This window comes from Mesocricetus auratus, unplaced genomic scaffold (genome assembly GCF_017639785.1).
Source record: "Mesocricetus auratus isolate SY011 unplaced genomic scaffold, BCM_Maur_2.0 Super-Scaffold_100046, whole genome shotgun sequence".
Lineage (NCBI taxonomy): Eukaryota > Metazoa > Chordata > Mammalia > Rodentia > Cricetidae > Mesocricetus > Mesocricetus auratus.
In genome coordinates, this window is record NW_024429223.1 from 3973135 (window position 1) to 3990860 (window position 17726).

Genomic DNA, 17726 nt, shown 5'->3' on the forward strand with positions numbered 1-17726 from the left:
TTCCTCCTTCTCCTTCTTCTTCTTCCTCTTCCTCTTCTTCCTCTTCCTCTTCTTCTTCTTTCTCCTCCTCCCCCTTTCCCCTCCCCCTCCCCTCCTTCCCCTTCTCCTTCTCCTCCTCATCCTCCTCTTCTTCCTCCTCCTCCTCCTCTTCTTCTTCTTCTTCCTCTTCCTCCTCCTCTTCCTCCTCCTCCTCCTCTTCTTCTTCTTCCTCTTCCTCCTCCTCTTCTTCTTTCTCCTCCTCCCCCTTTCCCCTCCCCCTCCCCTCCTCCCCCTCTTCCTTTCTTCCTCTTCCTCCTCCTCAAGGCTCGAATCATCGCACAGAACTGATGTGGGCTCCTGTCTCCGCTCACTCCAGTATCTGGTCCAGCATTTACGATTTCACCCCATAAGCACCATGGAAACTGTAGAGTTTGTTCTGCTTCCTGGGCACTAACTACTCTGCTTTCAGGTGGAAAGGGTTTTCCAGACGAAGGCAGCTGCGCTTCTAACTTGCTGAAGAGTTTTTGCAGACTGCTTTGTTCAAGTCGTGGATGACCATCTGTTGAAAAGGTCTCACACTTGCCTCTTAGTCTACTCTTACTGACTCTTGGGTCTCGTTTTAGTTTGCAGACTCTGGTTAACTAAAATGACCTCCTGAGCCATGCCCCAGGACAGAGACCTGCAAACTACATCCTGGGTAGAACCCCAGACTCAACCCTTCCTCTCAAAACACAAACACCATATTCCAAGTCCCAGGAGACTCTGATGCTGCCCTCTGCCCCTTGGCAACCAGCTTCAGGGGAATACTTCTGGTTGGACACTGGCCCAGCAGACCTTGGCACTGCAAAGACAATGGAGTCCTTGCCTCCCGAGACAATCGTGAATGTCCTGAGGCTCGGGACCACTCCTCCCACCCCATCTAGCGAGAGGCTCCTTTAAGAAAGCCCGCCACGCTCAGCTTAACGCGTCTCTGGGGCGGGAGGCCGAGGTCGCCAAGAATGTTGGGCTCCGTCGGAGCTCTGCGAAAGGAGTTCTGCTTGGTGGCTTCCCCCTCCTGGTCCCCCCAGAGTCCTCCCTCTCCTATTTATCAAGTCCCCGCCCCTAACTTCGAAGTTCCCTCCTGCCAGTGGAGATGGGCTGTGCTCCGCCCCCAGCCCAGGCTCTTGGACTTCAGCCGCTGGTTCCATTCCGGCTCCTCCCTACCCTTCCCCGGCTAGCCCCGAGGCCGCTATGGGGGGGGGGGTGAGGAAGAACCGGTGGCCCCGCGTGGCCTCATCCACATGCAGGGAACGGTGCGAAGCAGCGATCGCCAGCAGCAGCAGGAGCAGGAACAAAAGCTGTTCCGCCGCCGGCCACCCCGTGCCAGCCTCGCTCCGCCCGCCGCCCCGGTGGCCTTAGACGCGCCCCCTCCTCCCCCATGCATCTGCCCCCACGAGCCCGGCTGCACCGTCCGATGGCTTCCGGGAGGAGGCAGGCTCCCCTTGGGCCCTGGGCCCCCGAGACCTCCTTTGGTATCACAATTGCCCCCGCCTGGTGCTTCCTTGGCATTTACAGTAGCCTGGTCACCTTGGGCCATGCTGGACAGCATGGGCCTGGGCCGAAGGTCTAAGTCACAGAGCCCTGACTCTGACCCGTGTAAAGGAGTTTGCGGCGGGGACATAAGGCTGGACCCTAAAGGAATTGGGGGATTCAGAGAGGCAGGCATGGGTTCGGTGGTGGTGATGGGGGACTGTCTTCAAAAACGCCCAGGATGACCTCGGACCCCCCCAACCCCGAGTGACCACTAGAATCTCTGAAGTCTTCCTCTCTCTGCAAGCCCGTGTCCTCCAGAATTGTTCTAGGGACCCCCCACCACCCCCACTCATCCTATGACTTGCTCGCCAGCCGTAGTCAGAGCCCAGGGAGGCCAGGGAGTTATGAGAAAGTTTGCAATAAGGCCCTGACGAGGTAACTTGCTTCTGGGTCGCGATTTTCACAAGTGCAACGCCCAGCCTTCCCTAATGGGGCACGAGGGATTTAAGAAGTACAAGTTGTGGAATGCAGCACCCCCCGCCCCCACCCTCCGCGAGCCTTGCACAGACTCCTTGAGGGCAGGACAGTCTGGTCTCTGAGCTCTGTTTCCCCAGCTCACCCAAGACTGGGTGTAGCCCCTTCGCTCACTCAACCAGGGAGTCCTTCCTAACTCTGATCCAAGTCCCCTCCTGCCCCCCTAGGCTAGTTGGGGGGAAGGGGCAGTTCCCTTTAAGGGCAGAGGGGGAGGGGGGCTGCCGGCTGGCCCTCCTTCCGTCCCTCCTTGGATTCAGTCGCTCGGGGGCCCCCGGGGGCCCGGGCCCGGTGCCAGCGCATGCGCCCGCCTGTGGGCGCTGTCCCCGGCTGCGAGCGAACCGACAGACGGACCGACCGACGGACTGGCGGCGGGCCGGACGGACGGGGTAGAGCAGAGAGCTGGAATGAGGCGTGACAGCGACATGACAGGCCACATACAGCAGCCTGGAGGGCGCGGGAATCCGGGCCCTGTGCCCTCGCCTTCCCCGGGTCCCGGACCCGGCCCGGGCACCTCGGAGCGGGTGGCGCTCAAGAAAGAGATCGGGCTGGTGAGCGCCTGCACCATCATCATCGGTGAGCAGGGCGCACGCAGTGGGGAGGCTCTGGGGACCCTCTCTAAGGTCACAAGACCACGGGGCCAAGGGAATCCTTCGAGCACCTGCTGCTGCGGCTGCAGGGTACGCTAGACCCCAATCGGAACAGGACCTGGCATAGCGGCCACAGATTCTCTTGCCCCCACCTCCCTGGCCTCTCTGAAAATTTGCGCCTGGAAGTGGCAGCGGGTGGGGGTGGTGGCGGGAGAGGGGGGGCTGGGTCAGGGGTTGGGGAGGGGATGCTGTCCTTGCTGCGACCTCCCCTGGGGGGGCTCCGTCAAGGCAGTTGCCCTGGTCCCCATCTAGGAAACGGAAATAACGGCTAGGCCTGCTTTTTAGTGGCAAGTTCTGGACTGTGGGCAGGGCAGGTTGTCTGTATCCCTACTGTGTGTGCTGGGTTCAAGTGCCAGGGCGGTGAGGCCACTTGCTCTTGGAAAGCGGTAAAGACTGTGGATAAACGGCCAGGTAGAGCCTAAACTGAGGGGAAATGGCCTCCGAGAGCCGTGAGGCATCCTTCCTGCCCGACGTGGCCACAGAATCCAGGGAGAGGCCGCGGAGTCGCCAGCGATGGCACAGCCATGAGCAGACAGACAGCCTCCAGGAGAGCTCCCATTCAGTCCTCAGACCTGAGTGGGAGCTCTCCCGGCCTGGCCCTCTTGCTCGCCTTGCAGATGGGGCATTCTGGGTCGGTAGAACACTGAGAGACAAGGACAGTGGTGGTGGTGCCCCCTCCCCCTCCCCCTGTCCCCACCCCCCCCCACACCCCGTCCCTTGACTCCTGAAGGAGAGCTGGGCCTTGGGACAGACCATTTCTGTGCTTCCCTGTGTCCAGGAGTTGGGGTCTGAAAGATCTATAGTTGGGGCCCTGACTGTCCTCTTCCCCAGCGGGGGTCACAGCCACAGCATTGCCCTTCTGCCCTTTGACCCCTGGAGATGGAGAAAGCTGGAAAGGCTCAGTGGGGACGACGGGAGTCTTCACCTCTTCCTGCCCCTCCGTGGGAAACCCCAGCTGGAGACACGTGGCGTCTCTCTGGTACCCACTGCACGCGTGCCCAGAGTCCCCCTGAACCCAGCTCCAGGCAGTTCCGCCATCTTGCCCTCTAGAAGGGTCCTGATGTCTCCCTCGAACCCCCTGCCCCGGGCTTTCTGACAACAGGAAGGGCTTCAGTGTGGGGCTTGGCCAGAGGGGACTTCCTAGAGCTTTGCCTGCAGCTGACACCCTTTGCGGGGGCTGTGCTCCCCCAAAGGGAAGCCTACGTATCGCCGGTGGGCTGGTGAACAAGAGGCTGTCCGTGTCTGGGGGCTGGCTACAGCGCCCGAGAGGTTCAGAGAGAGAGACACACACACACACACACACACACACACACACACACGCGCGCGGATCCTTGCCTTCCCATCCTCCTCAAGTGAGTCAGGGGCTGCCAGGGTTCCAGCCCTCTACAAGAGGGTGATGGCGGCCGTGTAGGGCGTGGAGGAGGCGGGTCCCGCCATTTTTCCTTCTCCAGCATGGGCTTGGGAGTAACCGTGTCCTGGAGCCTGGGTCTGGCCCCGCTTCGGCTTGCTCTCGCTCCACAGCTCCCCTTGGCCTCCAGACACTGAAGGCCCAGGAGGGAAAAGCCAACTGGGCTGACCGAGGACGGGGTGGAGGTGGGAACGGAACAGAAGTGATTATCACCAGCCCAGGGTACCAGTGGCCTCCCGTGAGCCAGGCTTACGGGGGCTCCGAAGGGTTCCCCGTCAAGACACTGGACCAGGCGGTGGACAGACCAAACAGGGAGGGAGGCCAGATCCGCACCTCCTGATGCCCCAAAGGTCCCTCCCTTCCACGCAAGTCCCTGGGGCTACTCCCCACATGGCACGGCCCCTAGTTTCGCACCTTCTCCATCCCTAGCCCGGGAAAGCTCGATCAAAATCAGGATCGTGTTTTAGCGTCCACGTCTGGAGGAAGCCACCTCCTCGTCCCTGAGTGGCCTGTCTGTACCTGTCACTCACTGGGTATCTCCAAAACGTGCAATGGATCCTCCCATCGGTTCTGGGGTTCGTTCCCCGGGTACGCCATCAGCCTCATCCCAGGCGGAGAGTGAGGGTTTGGGAAGCGGGAGATACCAGAAGATTGTCTGTAGGAAGGATGAGGCCACCCCTCAACTGCAGGACAGTGCCCACAGCCGAAATAGCAAGTAGACCCTGGAGGAGGACGAGGCAGGCAGGAAACAGACAGCTTGCACGGGATATCCGTTCGGAAGGCCACCTCTAGTTACGGTGTGGATTTACTTTGCCTCCTGTGATTCTCATGCCCGCCCTGTGAGACGGCCGGTTTGTACCCATCGCACGGGTGGGAAACTGAGGCCGAGAGTTAAACGGCGCTGTCCACCACCGGTGCTCCCGGAATTCGGATTCAAGTTTCCAGCTTCCTTTGTGGGGATGGGGGCTTGGCAAAATGGAGGCCCGACTCAGCCCCTCTGATGGGGGACGGCCCGGGGGATTGAGCTAGGGTTAGACTGAGATCTCCCCACACACACACACTGTGCAGCCACAGAGCCAGGAAAGTCAGCCTTTCCCATGGCTGTGCACACGGGGTCTCCTATCTTACCATGGAGACCTCGGTCGGCTCTCCCCCCACACACACATGCAATCCACAACCAAGGACAAGACATGCCCAAGCCCAACAGGTCCAGTCACCGTGGCTCTGCAGCCCAGGCCACTGCTCTTCAGTTTCCGTCAAGCAGCCGATTGGACGGCAGGCTCAGATGTGTGTGGGGACACCAGAGGGCTGGCCCACGAGCCCCGTCTTTCTAGAGGCCAGTCCCTTGCCAACCAGCCTCCCGCATTCTTGCCCAGGGTCTCCAAGGCCATAAGCAAATAGTCCCTTGTAGATACTCTTCCTCCCAGGCCCTGAGGACACCCCGGCCCCCACGTACAAATAAAGAGACGGAGGCCGGAAGGCTGCAACCTGCTCAGAACTAGGTGCCCTTAGGATACTGTAGGGAGTCAGGGCGACTGCAGCCACGAGGCTGAGCACCTCCTGGCCCCAGAGACACGGGCATGCACCCGTTCAACGGTGCGAGGTGTGCTGGACATCCAACAGGGGGACAGGGCAGGCCGGTCCCTCGTACCCCGGTGCGGTCAGTCAGTACAGTGCACAAAATAAGCATCCAGGCATGCAGCCAGTGGCCGCAGTAACTTTCGGGACCAGACAGCCGAGGCAGGCAGGAGTGTGCTGGGGCAGCATGGAGTCCAGCAGGGCTTGGTGGTGGGCTGTGAAGCCACTTGGTCAGGGGCAATGGTGGTTCCAGTCTGGGGCAGTGGTGGAGGGCTGAGAGGAAGCCCGATTCCGGATGTGTTTTTGGTAGCCCGGACACAGGGACAAGAGAGAGAAGGTCCAGGGTATCAGAGGTGGTGGCCTGAGCAGTTGGGAGGGCCGTTTGTCTCTGATTGGTGAAGACAACTCCAGGATGGAACAGATCCACAGAAGGGACAGGATGTTGGGAGTTCTGTTCCGAGTGAGGCCCAGTAGTGGGACGATCGTGGCCTAGGCTGAGTTCGGCGGGAGGTCCCTGCTCCACTTATAAACCTGGGAGTTGCCATGGGGGCGGGGGAATGCAGGACGAGATCTCCAAGGCAGCGATTGCAGAAATCAGCAGGGCCAAGGGGCCCAGGAGTGAGCCCTGGGCACCCAGTGGTGAAAAGTCAGGCTTAAAATAAGGAGCTGCAAAGAGTTTCCTAGAAACGGCATGGACGTATGCACCTGTCACCCCTGCATTCGAGAGGACCGTGAGTTCAAGAGCAGCGTGCTTGCTCAAGGAACAACTCCCCCCCCCCCCAAGCGCCCCGGGAAACCAGCTCAGGAGTCAGGCTGGAATACTGAGTGAGTGGCAGGCAGCCACCTGCCGTGTGACACCGTTTAACTGAGGAGCATGCAGGCTGGAGCTTGAGGGTCAGACTCGGTATCTTAGAGTTTGTTAGTGACTGTGACAAGTCTGAGGCTGGGCGCTGACAAACGTACTGGGCTTGATGGGAAAGACAGACGGAGAGCTGTCCACGTCTGCTCACCCTCCCTCCAGAGGGAAGTGGGTTAAGCTGGAGGTGCGCGCTCGCTGGCCGATTAGCAACCCAGGGCATGTCCTGGGTGTTCCCGCTCACCTCCTTGGTACCCTACCAAGACCTCAGTGGGGCCGCTGCCACACCGGGGAAGGACACACATTTACTAGAAAGGCCTGGAAAGGGGGGGCAGACTTCACCCAGCTCTCAGCAAAGTTCTGAGTGCTCACCCAGGGTGTTGGGGGTCCCTCTGGGAACCGGGTCTCCAGAGGATATCCTGGGTTTATAAAAATAGTGATGTGCCCGCCGAAGCGTGCCAAGATGCCCTTCGCAGCCACCCACCTGGGCCACGAGACTGAGGTGGCGATCGGATTCTTGGGGGCCATAATGGGTGATCTGGAGCGCTACCTGGGGGTGCTGCTGCTTCAGACTGGGGGCTGTTCATGACAGCAGGGGACAGGAAGTCTGACCAGAATCAAGATTCCTAAACAGTGTGCTTCTCTGCCGACCCTGGAGCCCCACCAGCAGGTGGGGAAACTGAGTCTCGGAAGAGAGCACTTGCTAGGCATATAATCCTGCATGTGTTTCTAAGGATAGGGATGTTGCCACGTGCCAGCCTGTACATGCATGCACGCACACACACACACACTCAAGCACGCTCACACACACTCGCACGTGCACAGGCACACACACTCAAGCACGCACACGCACACACACTCGCATGCACGCACACACACACTCAGGCACGCGCACACACATACGCATCCTAGGGCCACAGGCAAGCAAGTGGCTCATTCTCTGCAGATTTGACCTCCACAGTCTACCCCCGTGACCTCCGTGGTCTGCCACTACCTCCCAGAAGTAGGCCAGCGAGCACCTCTGTGGCGGCAGCAGGGAACAATGGCCCTTTCTTCATTCCTCCCGGAGGCAAGTAAGCCTCGTCAGGCCCAACATCTTAATGTGATAAAACTACCCAGAGAAAGCAGGAGGGAGGGGGGGTGGGAGAAGACTTGAGGGGGGTCCTCCCACCTTGCAGGAGGGCCAACAAGGACCAGAGAACAGTTGTCCCGTTGAACGGATAGGAACGTAGAGGCCTCAGGACCCATGTATCTGTCAGTCAGATGCGCACTCAAGCACTCTGTAATATCTTCAGCCCGTATCTCTGTACCTTCGTCCTGTTGGGTCCTGGGGCTCACCCTCTCCTCTCCCTCCTCCCCCCCTCCTCCTCCTCCCTCTTCCTCCTCCTCCTCTTTCTTTCCCTCCTCCCTCCTCGCCCTCCTCCTCCTTCTCCAGTGCAGAATTCCTAAAAGGCTGCTTTGCCATTGCAGTTTCTTTCCATAGACAGATCTAGTGGGCTCGAATGCGGGCGGGATCCAAGAACAGAGTTCTCAGCTTGTCACTGACAGAAAGAACACTCCAGAACAGCGGTTCTCAACCTGTGGGTCATGACCCCTTGCGGCAAACCTCTATCTCCAAAAAAAAATATTTACATTACGATTCTCAGCAGTAGCAAAATTACAGTTCTGAAGCAGCAACAAAAATAACCTTGTGTTTGGGGGTCACCATGACATGAGGAACTGTATTAAAAGGTGACAGCTTTTAGGAAGGCTAAGAGTCAGTGGTCTAAAACATCTGCTCTAGGGACCCTCTCCACATCCATAGTCACTCAGGCACTTAGAAGCGCCCCCCTCAGCCCTGCCCTCAGCATCCTTCTGCCCTTGTCAAGCCCCATTACCCTTGCGGCTGCCTGCATCCACCCCGCCCACATGGTACCCAGAGCATCCAGCAGCAGAGGGTCATGGTTTTCTTTGCCTGCATCCACCCCGCCCACATGGTACCCAGAGCATCCAGCAGCAGAGGGTCATGGTTTTCTTTGCCTGCATCCACCCCGCCCACATGGTACCCAGAGCATCCAGCAGCAGAGGGTCATGGTTTTCTTTGCCTGCATCCACCCCGCCCACATGGTACCCAGAGCATCCAGCAGCAGAGGGTCATGGTTTTCTTTGCCTGCATCCACCCCGCCCACATGGTACCCAGAGCATCCAGCAGAGGGTCATGGTTTTCTTTGCCTGCATCCACCCCGCCCACATGGTACCCAGAGCATCCAGCAGAGGGCCATGGCTTCTTTGCATGGTTTCAAGCATGAACCTGGTGCCGGCACTCCAGGTTGCCCTGCCTGGCAGAGCCCTCTGATTCCCCGCAGGACCTCAGAGAAGTTCTGTGTGGCAGCCTGAAGCCACGTGTCTAAAACAATCGTGCACATACACACACTCACAGTCCAGCACTGGGGTCATGGCCGCTTGGCTCAGGGCTAGCGATATGTCTCTGACCCTGAAGACCCTGTGTGGGGTGGGGCTTCCCCAAGGGCTGGCTGCCCATGCAAGGCTTCACCAGACTGGGTTGTGTAGAGCAATGGGGTCTCCACAGGAGGCGGGGGCGCCTCAGAGCCTTGGATGCCCCGGCTCCAACATACCCGGTGCCTTCCAAGGCCACCCAGCCCCCGCTGGCTTCAAACTTCACTGGCTTTTGGCAAATCTTGTTCCGCCAGGTCCTGAGAACCGCTGTCGGATGGAACAAACCCAAAAGGCTCTTTACAAACCCAACAGCCCACCCAGGCCTTGGGCCCCTTGTTCGAGATATGGAAGGCGGCTCCTCCCCTACTTCCTCAAGCCCAGCCCCATTCCCCCCCGCAAAGCAGACCGGGGCTACAGCTTACCTCTGGGGATTGGGACACAGGAATTATTCCGTCCTTATCTGGATGTATTTAGGGCTCCTGGGATGTGACCAGAACGTCAAGTAGGGCGTCGTGGCCATCCAGACTGGGAATCTGTGTCGGCCGGGGGTGGGGGTGAGGGATGGCAGGGTGAACCTGGAGTGAATGCAGATTGGCAGCCACGCTGTGTCCTCTGCCAGCCCTGCCTGTGGACCCGACAGGTGAAGTAAGCAGGCTACACAGACAGACAGACAGACAGACAGACAGATGCACGCACACACGCTGCCCTACTGGGAGGGGGCTGAGCTGATGGCCCCACAGATGCTAGCTTTTTTCTGTGTGCAGACAGTGACTGGAATTCTTTCCGGACAGACACCAGTGCACATCCTGGGGTTTGCACAGACACCAGTGCATGTCCTGGGGTTTGCACAGACACCAGTGCACACCCTGGGGTTTGCACAGACACCAGTGCACATCCTGGGGTTTGCACAGACACCAGTGCACATCCTGGGGTTTGCACAGACACCAGTGCACATCCTGGGGTTTGCACAGACACCAGTGCACATCCTGGGGTTTGCACAGACACCAGTGCACATCCTGGGGTTTGCACAGACACCAGTGCACATCCTGGGGTTTGCACAGACACCAGTGCACATCCTGGGGTTTGCACAGACACCAGTGCACATCCTGGGGTTTGCACAGACACTAGTGCATGTCCTAGGGGATCCCCCCTCCCAGGGTTTGGACACAGACTGCTGACCCTCTGCTACCAATACCATGTGGAACTGGGGCTCAGACCCTTTAGCTCCCCTCTGGTCTTTCCAGATCGGTCTGTAAAATGGCCTGTTGTACAGCTTAGAGAGCCCAAGCATGGAGTCCCCCTCTGGCTCACAGCTCGCCGTCTTTACCGGGCACCTCCTCCAGCAGGCAGTGGGGCACCTGCCTTCACTCAGCCCCCCCATGGGTACTCACTGCAGGTGCTGAGTAACTTAACAGATGACCTGCCATCCTGATGTCCCACGTGGCCTCCAGGCACACGCACAGAGGATGATGGTTCCTCATTTGTGAGGTGGAGACAGAAGTGTCTGTTTGCCGCTGGTGCATGAGTGTCTGTGGAGGCCTGGAGAGTAGCAGGACCCCGAGGCCTCACGCAGGGGGGCGGGAAGCTGCTGGAGTTCTGGAAGGGCTTCCTGGTGCAATGTCCTCACGCACTCATCCGCAGAGCGGGGAACACAAAACTGTGGGCTCTGGGTGTCTGGGAAGGGAGTTCGGTCCACCACTTCCAGAATGTTCAAAGATCGGCAGAGCAGACCCTGGAAGTCACGAGATTCTTGGCGTGCATTCGCGTAACCTCCTGCTTCTCGGGAGACAGAACAGGGTGGGGCCCTATCTGGGTGTTGTGGGATTTAGCGCCTGCGGTGAGCACCGGTGCAGGGGCTGAGTGAAGGCAGGTGCCCCGCTGCCTGCTGGGAGAAGTGCCCGGTAAAGACGGTGGCGAGCTGTGAGCCAGATGAGGCCAATAGGAGAAGGGGAGGGGGCAGATGAAAGACAGGTCAAGGTCTTGCTATGGGAGGCCAGCTCTGGCCAGCAGGTGGGAAGGCAACAGAGGGCTGGAACTGGGGGCCTGAGCCTGGGCTATGCCCGGGGTACGTGGATTACAGAATAGTGCCCATTCTCTGCCATTGTTTGGATAGCTGGGACACCTCACTCTCACCTGGAGCAGAAGCCAGGGAACGGGAGAAGTCACCAGGGAACGGGAGAAGTCAGGAACTAATTCTGGTAGCGAGCCTGGCTGGCTGGGCAAGGTGCCATTCCCCCATGCCAGAGGCAGAGAGGAGCCAATGGTGACCCCAGAATGGGCCTGCCCAGATCCAAGAGGCCTCCAGATCCCCTGCCTCTGCTCCAGCAGAGGCCAAGCAGCCTTCCTTCTTCAGGGAAGTTACTGGACCTCCTACCCCCCAGGAAGCCTGAGCCGCGGACGGCCTCAGTCTGACGTGCCCCTGTCTCTCTCCGCAGGAAACATCATTGGTTCCGGCATCTTCATCTCACCCAAAGGTGTCCTCGAACACTCGGGCTCCGTGGGTTTGGCCCTGTTCGTCTGGGTCCTGGGTGGGGGCGTGACGGCCCTGGGCTCGCTCTGCTATGCAGAGCTGGGCGTCGCCATCCCCAAGTCTGGTGGGGACTACGCCTATGTCACTGAGATCTTCGGGGGCCTGGCTGGGTGAGTGTGAAACTCTGGCAGGGCCGGGGATGTTCTCTCTGCTATGGAGATAGTAGCCAGGGGTGTCTGGCAGCCTTCCGCAGCTAGGGAGGGTTAGCACAAATGCCCACTCGGTTTCTCTGGTATCAGACCCTTGCCCTCTCTGGGTTTCCTTTTTTTTTTTTTAATCTTATTGTTTCTTCTCCCACTTGGTCTGGTATTCTAGGACAGTCTTACTACACAGCTCAAGTTGACCTTAAGCTCACAATCAATCCTTCTGCATGCCCCTTCCTCCTAGGAATGGGGCACCTGCTTCTAAATGGAACTCCTTTTAGTTCCACTCCCCTTGGGATACTTATGGAGGGAAGGACACTCTTACTCTCTGAGGCCACTAGATGGTGCTAGTGACCTAGAGGAGGGTCTTTAGTCTAGTAAAGCCACCTGCTGAGAGAGGAGGGAGGAGGGGCATAGTGTGTCCTCCTGCGTAATCCACCTGGAACACACACACACACACACACACACACACACACGCGCGCGCGCGCGCGCGCACGTTTGTCCCCAACCTCAAGTTTCCATAATGCAAAGCAGAACAGTCCCTCAAATGGGATTCAACCTAGAGGACCCTTGCTTTGAGGGTGTGTTAGAAGTCCGCAGCTATGCAGCAGAGAATGCGGTGCATACCGTGTAGGGAAACCCCGCTCACGCAGCCTTGTAAAAGGGCTATGGTTTTTATCACCCCCCCCCCTCAGCAAGGAGAGCATCCTTCCCAGGCCCTGAGAGCATGGCCAGAGGATGTGCTTTGGTGGTCTGGCCGGGGTGTCTGTCTGCTGTGGGTAGTGGCCAGGCCGGGTTCCCAGCGGGATGGGAGGAGATGGGGTTACACAAAAAGGGAGTCGGACCAGTGTGATGACTGAGAGGCATGTCCCAGGCAACTCTTGGTGACGGAGTCAAGGAGACTCTTGGACTCAATAGCAAGCCAGGAACTAGCTAACGCCATCCCCGAGGGTGCAGGCAGGGCCACCTCTCCGGACAAAGGCAGTCCTTGAGCACATACCTAAGCTCAGAGTCGAGTTCCCCCTGCAGAGGCGGGGTTCTTGTACAAGGGACATAAATCACTCTTCTTCCAAAATCAAGGCAGGGACATTCTCAGCATCAATCGTCTTAAGCCACGAAGCGCCGAGGGCCCCAGACGATTCTATAACCGAGGGCTGGGACTTGCCTGCCTGGGTTCAGGGAGCAGACTAGGGTCAGTTTCCAATTGCTCTAAAACACCCACCTCCCCAGCCTCTGGCAGTCCACCCGCTCTGGGGAGGCGCTGGTCCTCATCCATGCCGGACCCTCACATCTGGACCAGGCAGGCGAGGGTAGGCGAGCTGAGGGTGCCTGTACTGTGCTAGCCCCCGCTGCTTACAGATTCCTGCTGCTCTGGAGCGCTGTCCTGATCATGTACCCCACCAGCCTGGCTGTCATCTCCATGACCTTCTCCAACTACGTGCTTCAGCCCGTCTTTCCCAACTGCATACCCCCCGCCACAGCCTCTCGAGTTCTCTCCATGGCCTGCCTGAGTGAGTGTCCCTGAGCCTCTGTCCCCATAGCACCCAAGGACACTCTCCGTTCACAAAGCATCATCTGCCCCACACAATGACGCTCTCCCTGAGTTGGGAGGAAAGTGGAGCGGGGTGTCCCAGCTGCCATCGGCCCATCCCGTAACCTCTACCTGGAGCCCTGGGGTTCTGGCTGCTGAAGGGTCTGCTCCCATTGTTGTCTGGCCCAGATTTGGCTTGTGGGTCACCAAAGAGGGTCTCAGCTTCATGCCCCCGCCTCTTTCTCCCCTAGTGCTTCTGACGTGGGTGAACAGCTACAGTGTGCGCTGGGCCACGCGCATCCAGGACATCTTCACCGGCGGGAAGCTGCTGGCACTGGCGCTCATCATCGGCGTTGGCTTCGTCCAGATCTTCCAAGGTAGAAGCAGGGTGTGTGAGCTGGAGAGAAGGGCGGGGGGGGGGTGTGTGTGGGGAGGGCGCGTGCTAACCCCTGCCGTCTGGACTCCCCCAGGACACTTTGAAGAGCTGAGGCCCACAAACGCCTTCACATTCTGGATGACACCGTCCGTGGGTCACCTCGCCCTGGCTTTCCTGCAAGGCTCTTTTGCCTTCAGTGGCTGGAACTTCCTCAACTATGTCACCGAGGAGCTGGTTGACCCTCGCAAGTGAGTGGATCCCTCGGGGTGGGGGTGGGGGGTGGGGGGAGGAAGAAGGCCCTGGTAGGAAAAGCAGCTGTCCTCACAGATCTGCTGATATCCAAGTCCTCAGACTGACCATCCACTGACCACACTTGCTGCCATGACAACAGGCTCGAAGGAGAGCCCCGGAGCTATGTTCTTCCCCGTCTGTGGCTGTAGCTGGATCCCTCGTGGGGCCTTGGGAAGACCTGGATATCGTTGTGCCGCTGTGTTTAGTGGGTTTACATTTGGTCCAAAATTATCCATATGCACGCCACACATATGAAGGACAGAGCCCACGATCCTTCATCTGACTCGGGGACCTTGGCAGGGACAGTGGCAGCCGAGGGGACAGGGGTGCATGGAGAGTCCCCGGGGAGCCCTTAGACTTGAGGGCTGGGCTCCGAAGGCCTCTGGGAGGTTTTTGAGGCTGACTTTGGCTGTGAGCAACTTTCCCTTTCTCTCCAGACGCTAATTAGACCCTGCCCGCAGGGGCTGATGTGTCCCAGGGGCTGATGTGTCCCAGGGGATGATGATGTGTCCTCATCCCGGTGGCCTTGGCTCTCATCTGTCCGGCCTTCTGTTAGCGTGTGCTCAGACAGGGTTTGGGGGAAAGGCAGACAGCAGCATGTCCCTGTCCCCAGCTCCCTTTCCTGCCTGAAGCTGTCCCCTGCCTGGGCAGATGCTCATGAGACTCCTAGGGTCCCTCATTATCGGGTCCCCAGGGCCGCATCCTTGCTCCAGGGACTGTCACCGACAACTCCAATCTCTGATCCCCAGAAACCTACCTCGTGCCATCTTCGTCTCCATCCCTCTGGTTACCTTTGTGTACACATTCACCAACGTTGCCTACTTCACTGCCATGTCCCCCCGGGAGCTGCTGTCCTCCAACGCGGTGGCTGTGGTGAGTGGGGACCTCGGCCCTCTCTGCGGCCCCCAGCCCCCCAGCACCCCCATCTCCAGCCTCACGCTTGGGCCTCTCTCCTGTGCCCACGCAGACCTTCGGCGAGAAGCTGCTGGGCTACTTTTCGTGGGTCATGCCCGTCTCTGTGGCATTGTCTACTTTCGGAGGGATCAATGGCTACCTGTTCACCTCATCCAGGTGACCGGACTGAGGAAAGGCGGGTTGGGGGTGTGTGGGGGGGTGGAGGGCGGTGCCGTAGGCAAGACTAGGCAGGGGCCTTGCTGTAGATGAGACTAGGCAGGGGCCTGTGCCGGCCCGCACTAGGGACCATGGGAAGGGAAAAGCTGAAGCCATGAACTCTCCAGTGACAAATGACTGACCCTAATCTCGAGGTCAAGAAAGCCAGGAGGCAGACCACATGAGGAGAGCGGGTGTGGCCTGCGGGGCAGAGGTTAGAGGTGACAGCTGGGTTCTAGCAAAGCCACAGAGGAAGCTCCAACTCCAGGTTCCAGCCCTCACCCGTCTCCCTCCCTGTGTCAAGGCTGTGCTTCTCCGGAGCCCGAGAGGGACACTTGCCCTGCCTGCTGGCCATGATCCACCTCAGGCGCTGTACCCCAATCCCTGCCCTCCTCGTCTGTGTAAGTCCGGGAACCCGGCCAGCCGGTGCACACAGGCAGAGACACCTAGCGATGGGGGGTTCCTTTTAGATAATGGCGAAAACTCATTCCTGCCTGTGGTAGGTGAGCCCCGGAGGGCAGGAAGGGGCTGGGTGGGAGTCGCCTGCCCCCCTGACCTGAGTGGGCAGGGCCCAGAGCAGCCTGCAGGGGTTGGGCAGGTGGGAGGTCAGCTGCCAGCCCTCGGTCCTCTCTCAGTGCGGGGCCACAGCAGTCATCATGCTCGTGGGTGATACATACACACTCATCAACTATGTGTCCTTCATCAACTACCTCTGCTACGGAGTCACTATCCTGGGCCTGCTCGTGCTGCGTTGGAGGCGGCCAGCGCTCCACAGGCCCATCAAGGTGAGGCTGGGAACAGACCAGGGCCGCCTTCATCCAAGCCGAGTGCCAGGGGCAGGTGTGGGCGACCAGGACTACAGCCATTGCAGGGAGCGCAGGGCTTTCCGTGCGCTGACGTAGTCTCTCCTCGCAACCCCAGGAAGCATGTGCTTTTTAATACTCCCAGTCTGTCCGCAGACAGGGACGACGAGACGAGGGTCGTACGGACTGCCCATGACAGAGCCCGGCATTCTGGCGATCTCACATGAAGGAGTGACAGAAAAAGCAGCCCCCCCCCGAATCTGTATATAAATCCTGAAGATTGCCGAAACATGAAGCACCAAAAAAAAAAAATTCGTTGAGGCGGCTGGAGAGATGGCTCAGAGGTTAAGAGCACTGACTGCTCTTCCAGAGGCCCTGAGTTCAATTCCCAGCAACCACATGGTGGCTCACAACCATATGTAATGAGAGCTGGTGTCCTCTTCTGGCCTGCAGGGATATAGGCAGACAGAACACTGTATACATAATAAATAAATAAACCTTTAAAAAAATTAGTTGAGCCGCAGCCAAATGCAGATAGCATTCTGTGAATACTGCAAGGGTAGCTCGGCACTGCTCAAATAGACAGCCTCAGCAGTTCAGCCAACTGGTCAACCCGGGAACTGCGCAGGCCCCAGTTCCCAAGAGGCGGAGAAAGTGCCTGTGACCCCTGGGTGGTGCGGGAAGGAGAGCTGGGTGATGCCCCTCCCCAGGTGCTCCTGGCCATCCTTTCTCTGTTAGGTGAACCTCCTCATTCCTGTTGCGTACTTGGTGTTCTGGGCATTCCTACTGGTCTTCAGCTTCATCTCGGAGCCCATGGTCTGTGGGGTCGGCGTCATCATCCTCCTCACTGGGGTCCCCATCTTCTTCCTGGGAGTGTTCTGGAGAAGCAAACCAAAGTGTGTGCACAGACTCACAGGTGAGCCCGGCCCTGCCACCATGCCTCTCGGGGGTGGGGTAGTGTGAGTATCTCTTTGATCCCACCCCTCGACAAGGACCTTCTACCAGCCTGGTTGGTGACAAATGACCCCGTGACTTCCCTCAAAACTTCCCGCTAAGTGTAGATACGGCCAGGATCTACCCACAAAGGAAGCAACTCCCTGCCCAAAGGAGGTGCCTAAAGTTAGGGTCAGCCCTGTCTCAAAGGGTCAACACCTGCCCTCCCTGCTCCTTGTTCCATGATCTATCTGTCTGTCTGTCTTATCTGTCTGTTCTTAGAGTCCATGACACGCTGGGGCCAGGAGCTGTGTTTCGTGGTTTACCCTCAGGGCTCCCTGGAGGAGGAGGAGGAGGAAAACGGCCCCATGGGCCAGCCCTCCCCGCTGCCCATCACGGACAAGCCCTTGAAGACACAATGAGACCTTGTAGAGACTGAAACAGCTGATTCTGTTTACATGTTGTTTATTGACGAGGGTTTTGTGTTTTGTCTTGTTTTCAAAAAACTTTTTTTCTCGAAAGAGAGAGAGAGAGAGAGAGAGAGAGAGAGAGAGAGAGAGAGAGAGAGAGATCCGACCCTTAGAGGCCTACTATGAGGGGTCAGCCCCTGGGGTCACGCTTCCTACCTTAGCACTGTCCTGCTAGCTTCTCCTGAAAAGCCTGGAAATAAACAGGGCTGGCTGGCTGTCGCTGTGTGCAAGGGGAGTCCATGGGGGCATGCCTCAGCGTGGTGTGTCTGTCGCTAGCTGGGAAGGTGCTATGTGGGAGGTTTCCTGGTGGGTTTTGCTGCTTGGAACCTGAGGCTGACTCCATGGGGCCCACAGGAGACAGCAAGACTCCATCCACAGCCCTCCATGCCCCCTTGAACTCAGCTCCTCCCCCCAGAAGAACCCAGAAATCCCCAGCTGGGACCGTCCTTCCCATGAGTCGCCAGGGCGAATGCTACCCACTTTCGATGGTGGGGAAACTGAGGCTCCGAGGAAGGACAGGACGGATGTTTCCACTGTCCCTCGGGACCTTGGCGTCTGTATCCCGAGAAAGCACAGAATGGCCGTCCTC

General features: G+C 58.7%; 1 protein-coding gene across 3 annotated transcripts; it reads left to right on the plus strand.

Annotated features, from left to right (window-relative positions):
- The first annotated feature begins 2092 nt into the window (after positions 1 to 2092).
- On the plus strand, positions 2093 to 17352 carry Slc7a10 (solute carrier family 7 member 10). Of its 3 annotated transcripts, none has more exons than XM_040735471.1 (11): positions 2094 to 2598; positions 11386 to 11590; positions 12983 to 13134; positions 13406 to 13531; positions 13625 to 13778; positions 14571 to 14694; positions 14789 to 14892; positions 15236 to 15332; positions 15567 to 15716; positions 16532 to 16650; positions 16950 to 17352. In XM_040735471.1, exons 1-11 carry the CDS (start codon positions 2430 to 2432, stop codon positions 17104 to 17106), a joined length of 1557 nt encoding a protein of 518 aa, XP_040591405.1. In that variant the 5' UTR covers positions 2094 to 2429; the 3' UTR covers positions 17107 to 17352. The 3 variants fall into 3 exon arrangements, with proteins under 3 accessions (XP_040591406.1, XP_040591405.1, XP_005081827.1); XM_005081770.4 differs by having other exon boundaries at positions 2099 to 2598; positions 16473 to 16650; XM_040735472.1 differs by lacking the exon at positions 15567 to 15716 and having other exon boundaries at positions 2093 to 2598.
- Positions 17353 to 17726: the final 374 nt, after the last annotated feature.

Bases quoted from the DNA above. Each gene is read 5' to 3' on its own strand.
- Slc7a10 (XM_005081770.4), top strand. From the start codon at position 2,430: ATGAGGCGTGACAGCGACATGACAGGCCACATACAGCAGCCTGGAGGG. The intron at 13,779-14,570 runs GTGAGTGGATCC...TCTGATCCCCAG, and splicing joins GAGCTGGTTGACCCTCGCAA to AAACCTACCTCGTGCCATCT. The intron at 14,695-14,788 runs GTGAGTGGGGAC...GTGCCCACGCAG, and splicing joins CCTCCAACGCGGTGGCTGTG to ACCTTCGGCGAGAAGCTGCT.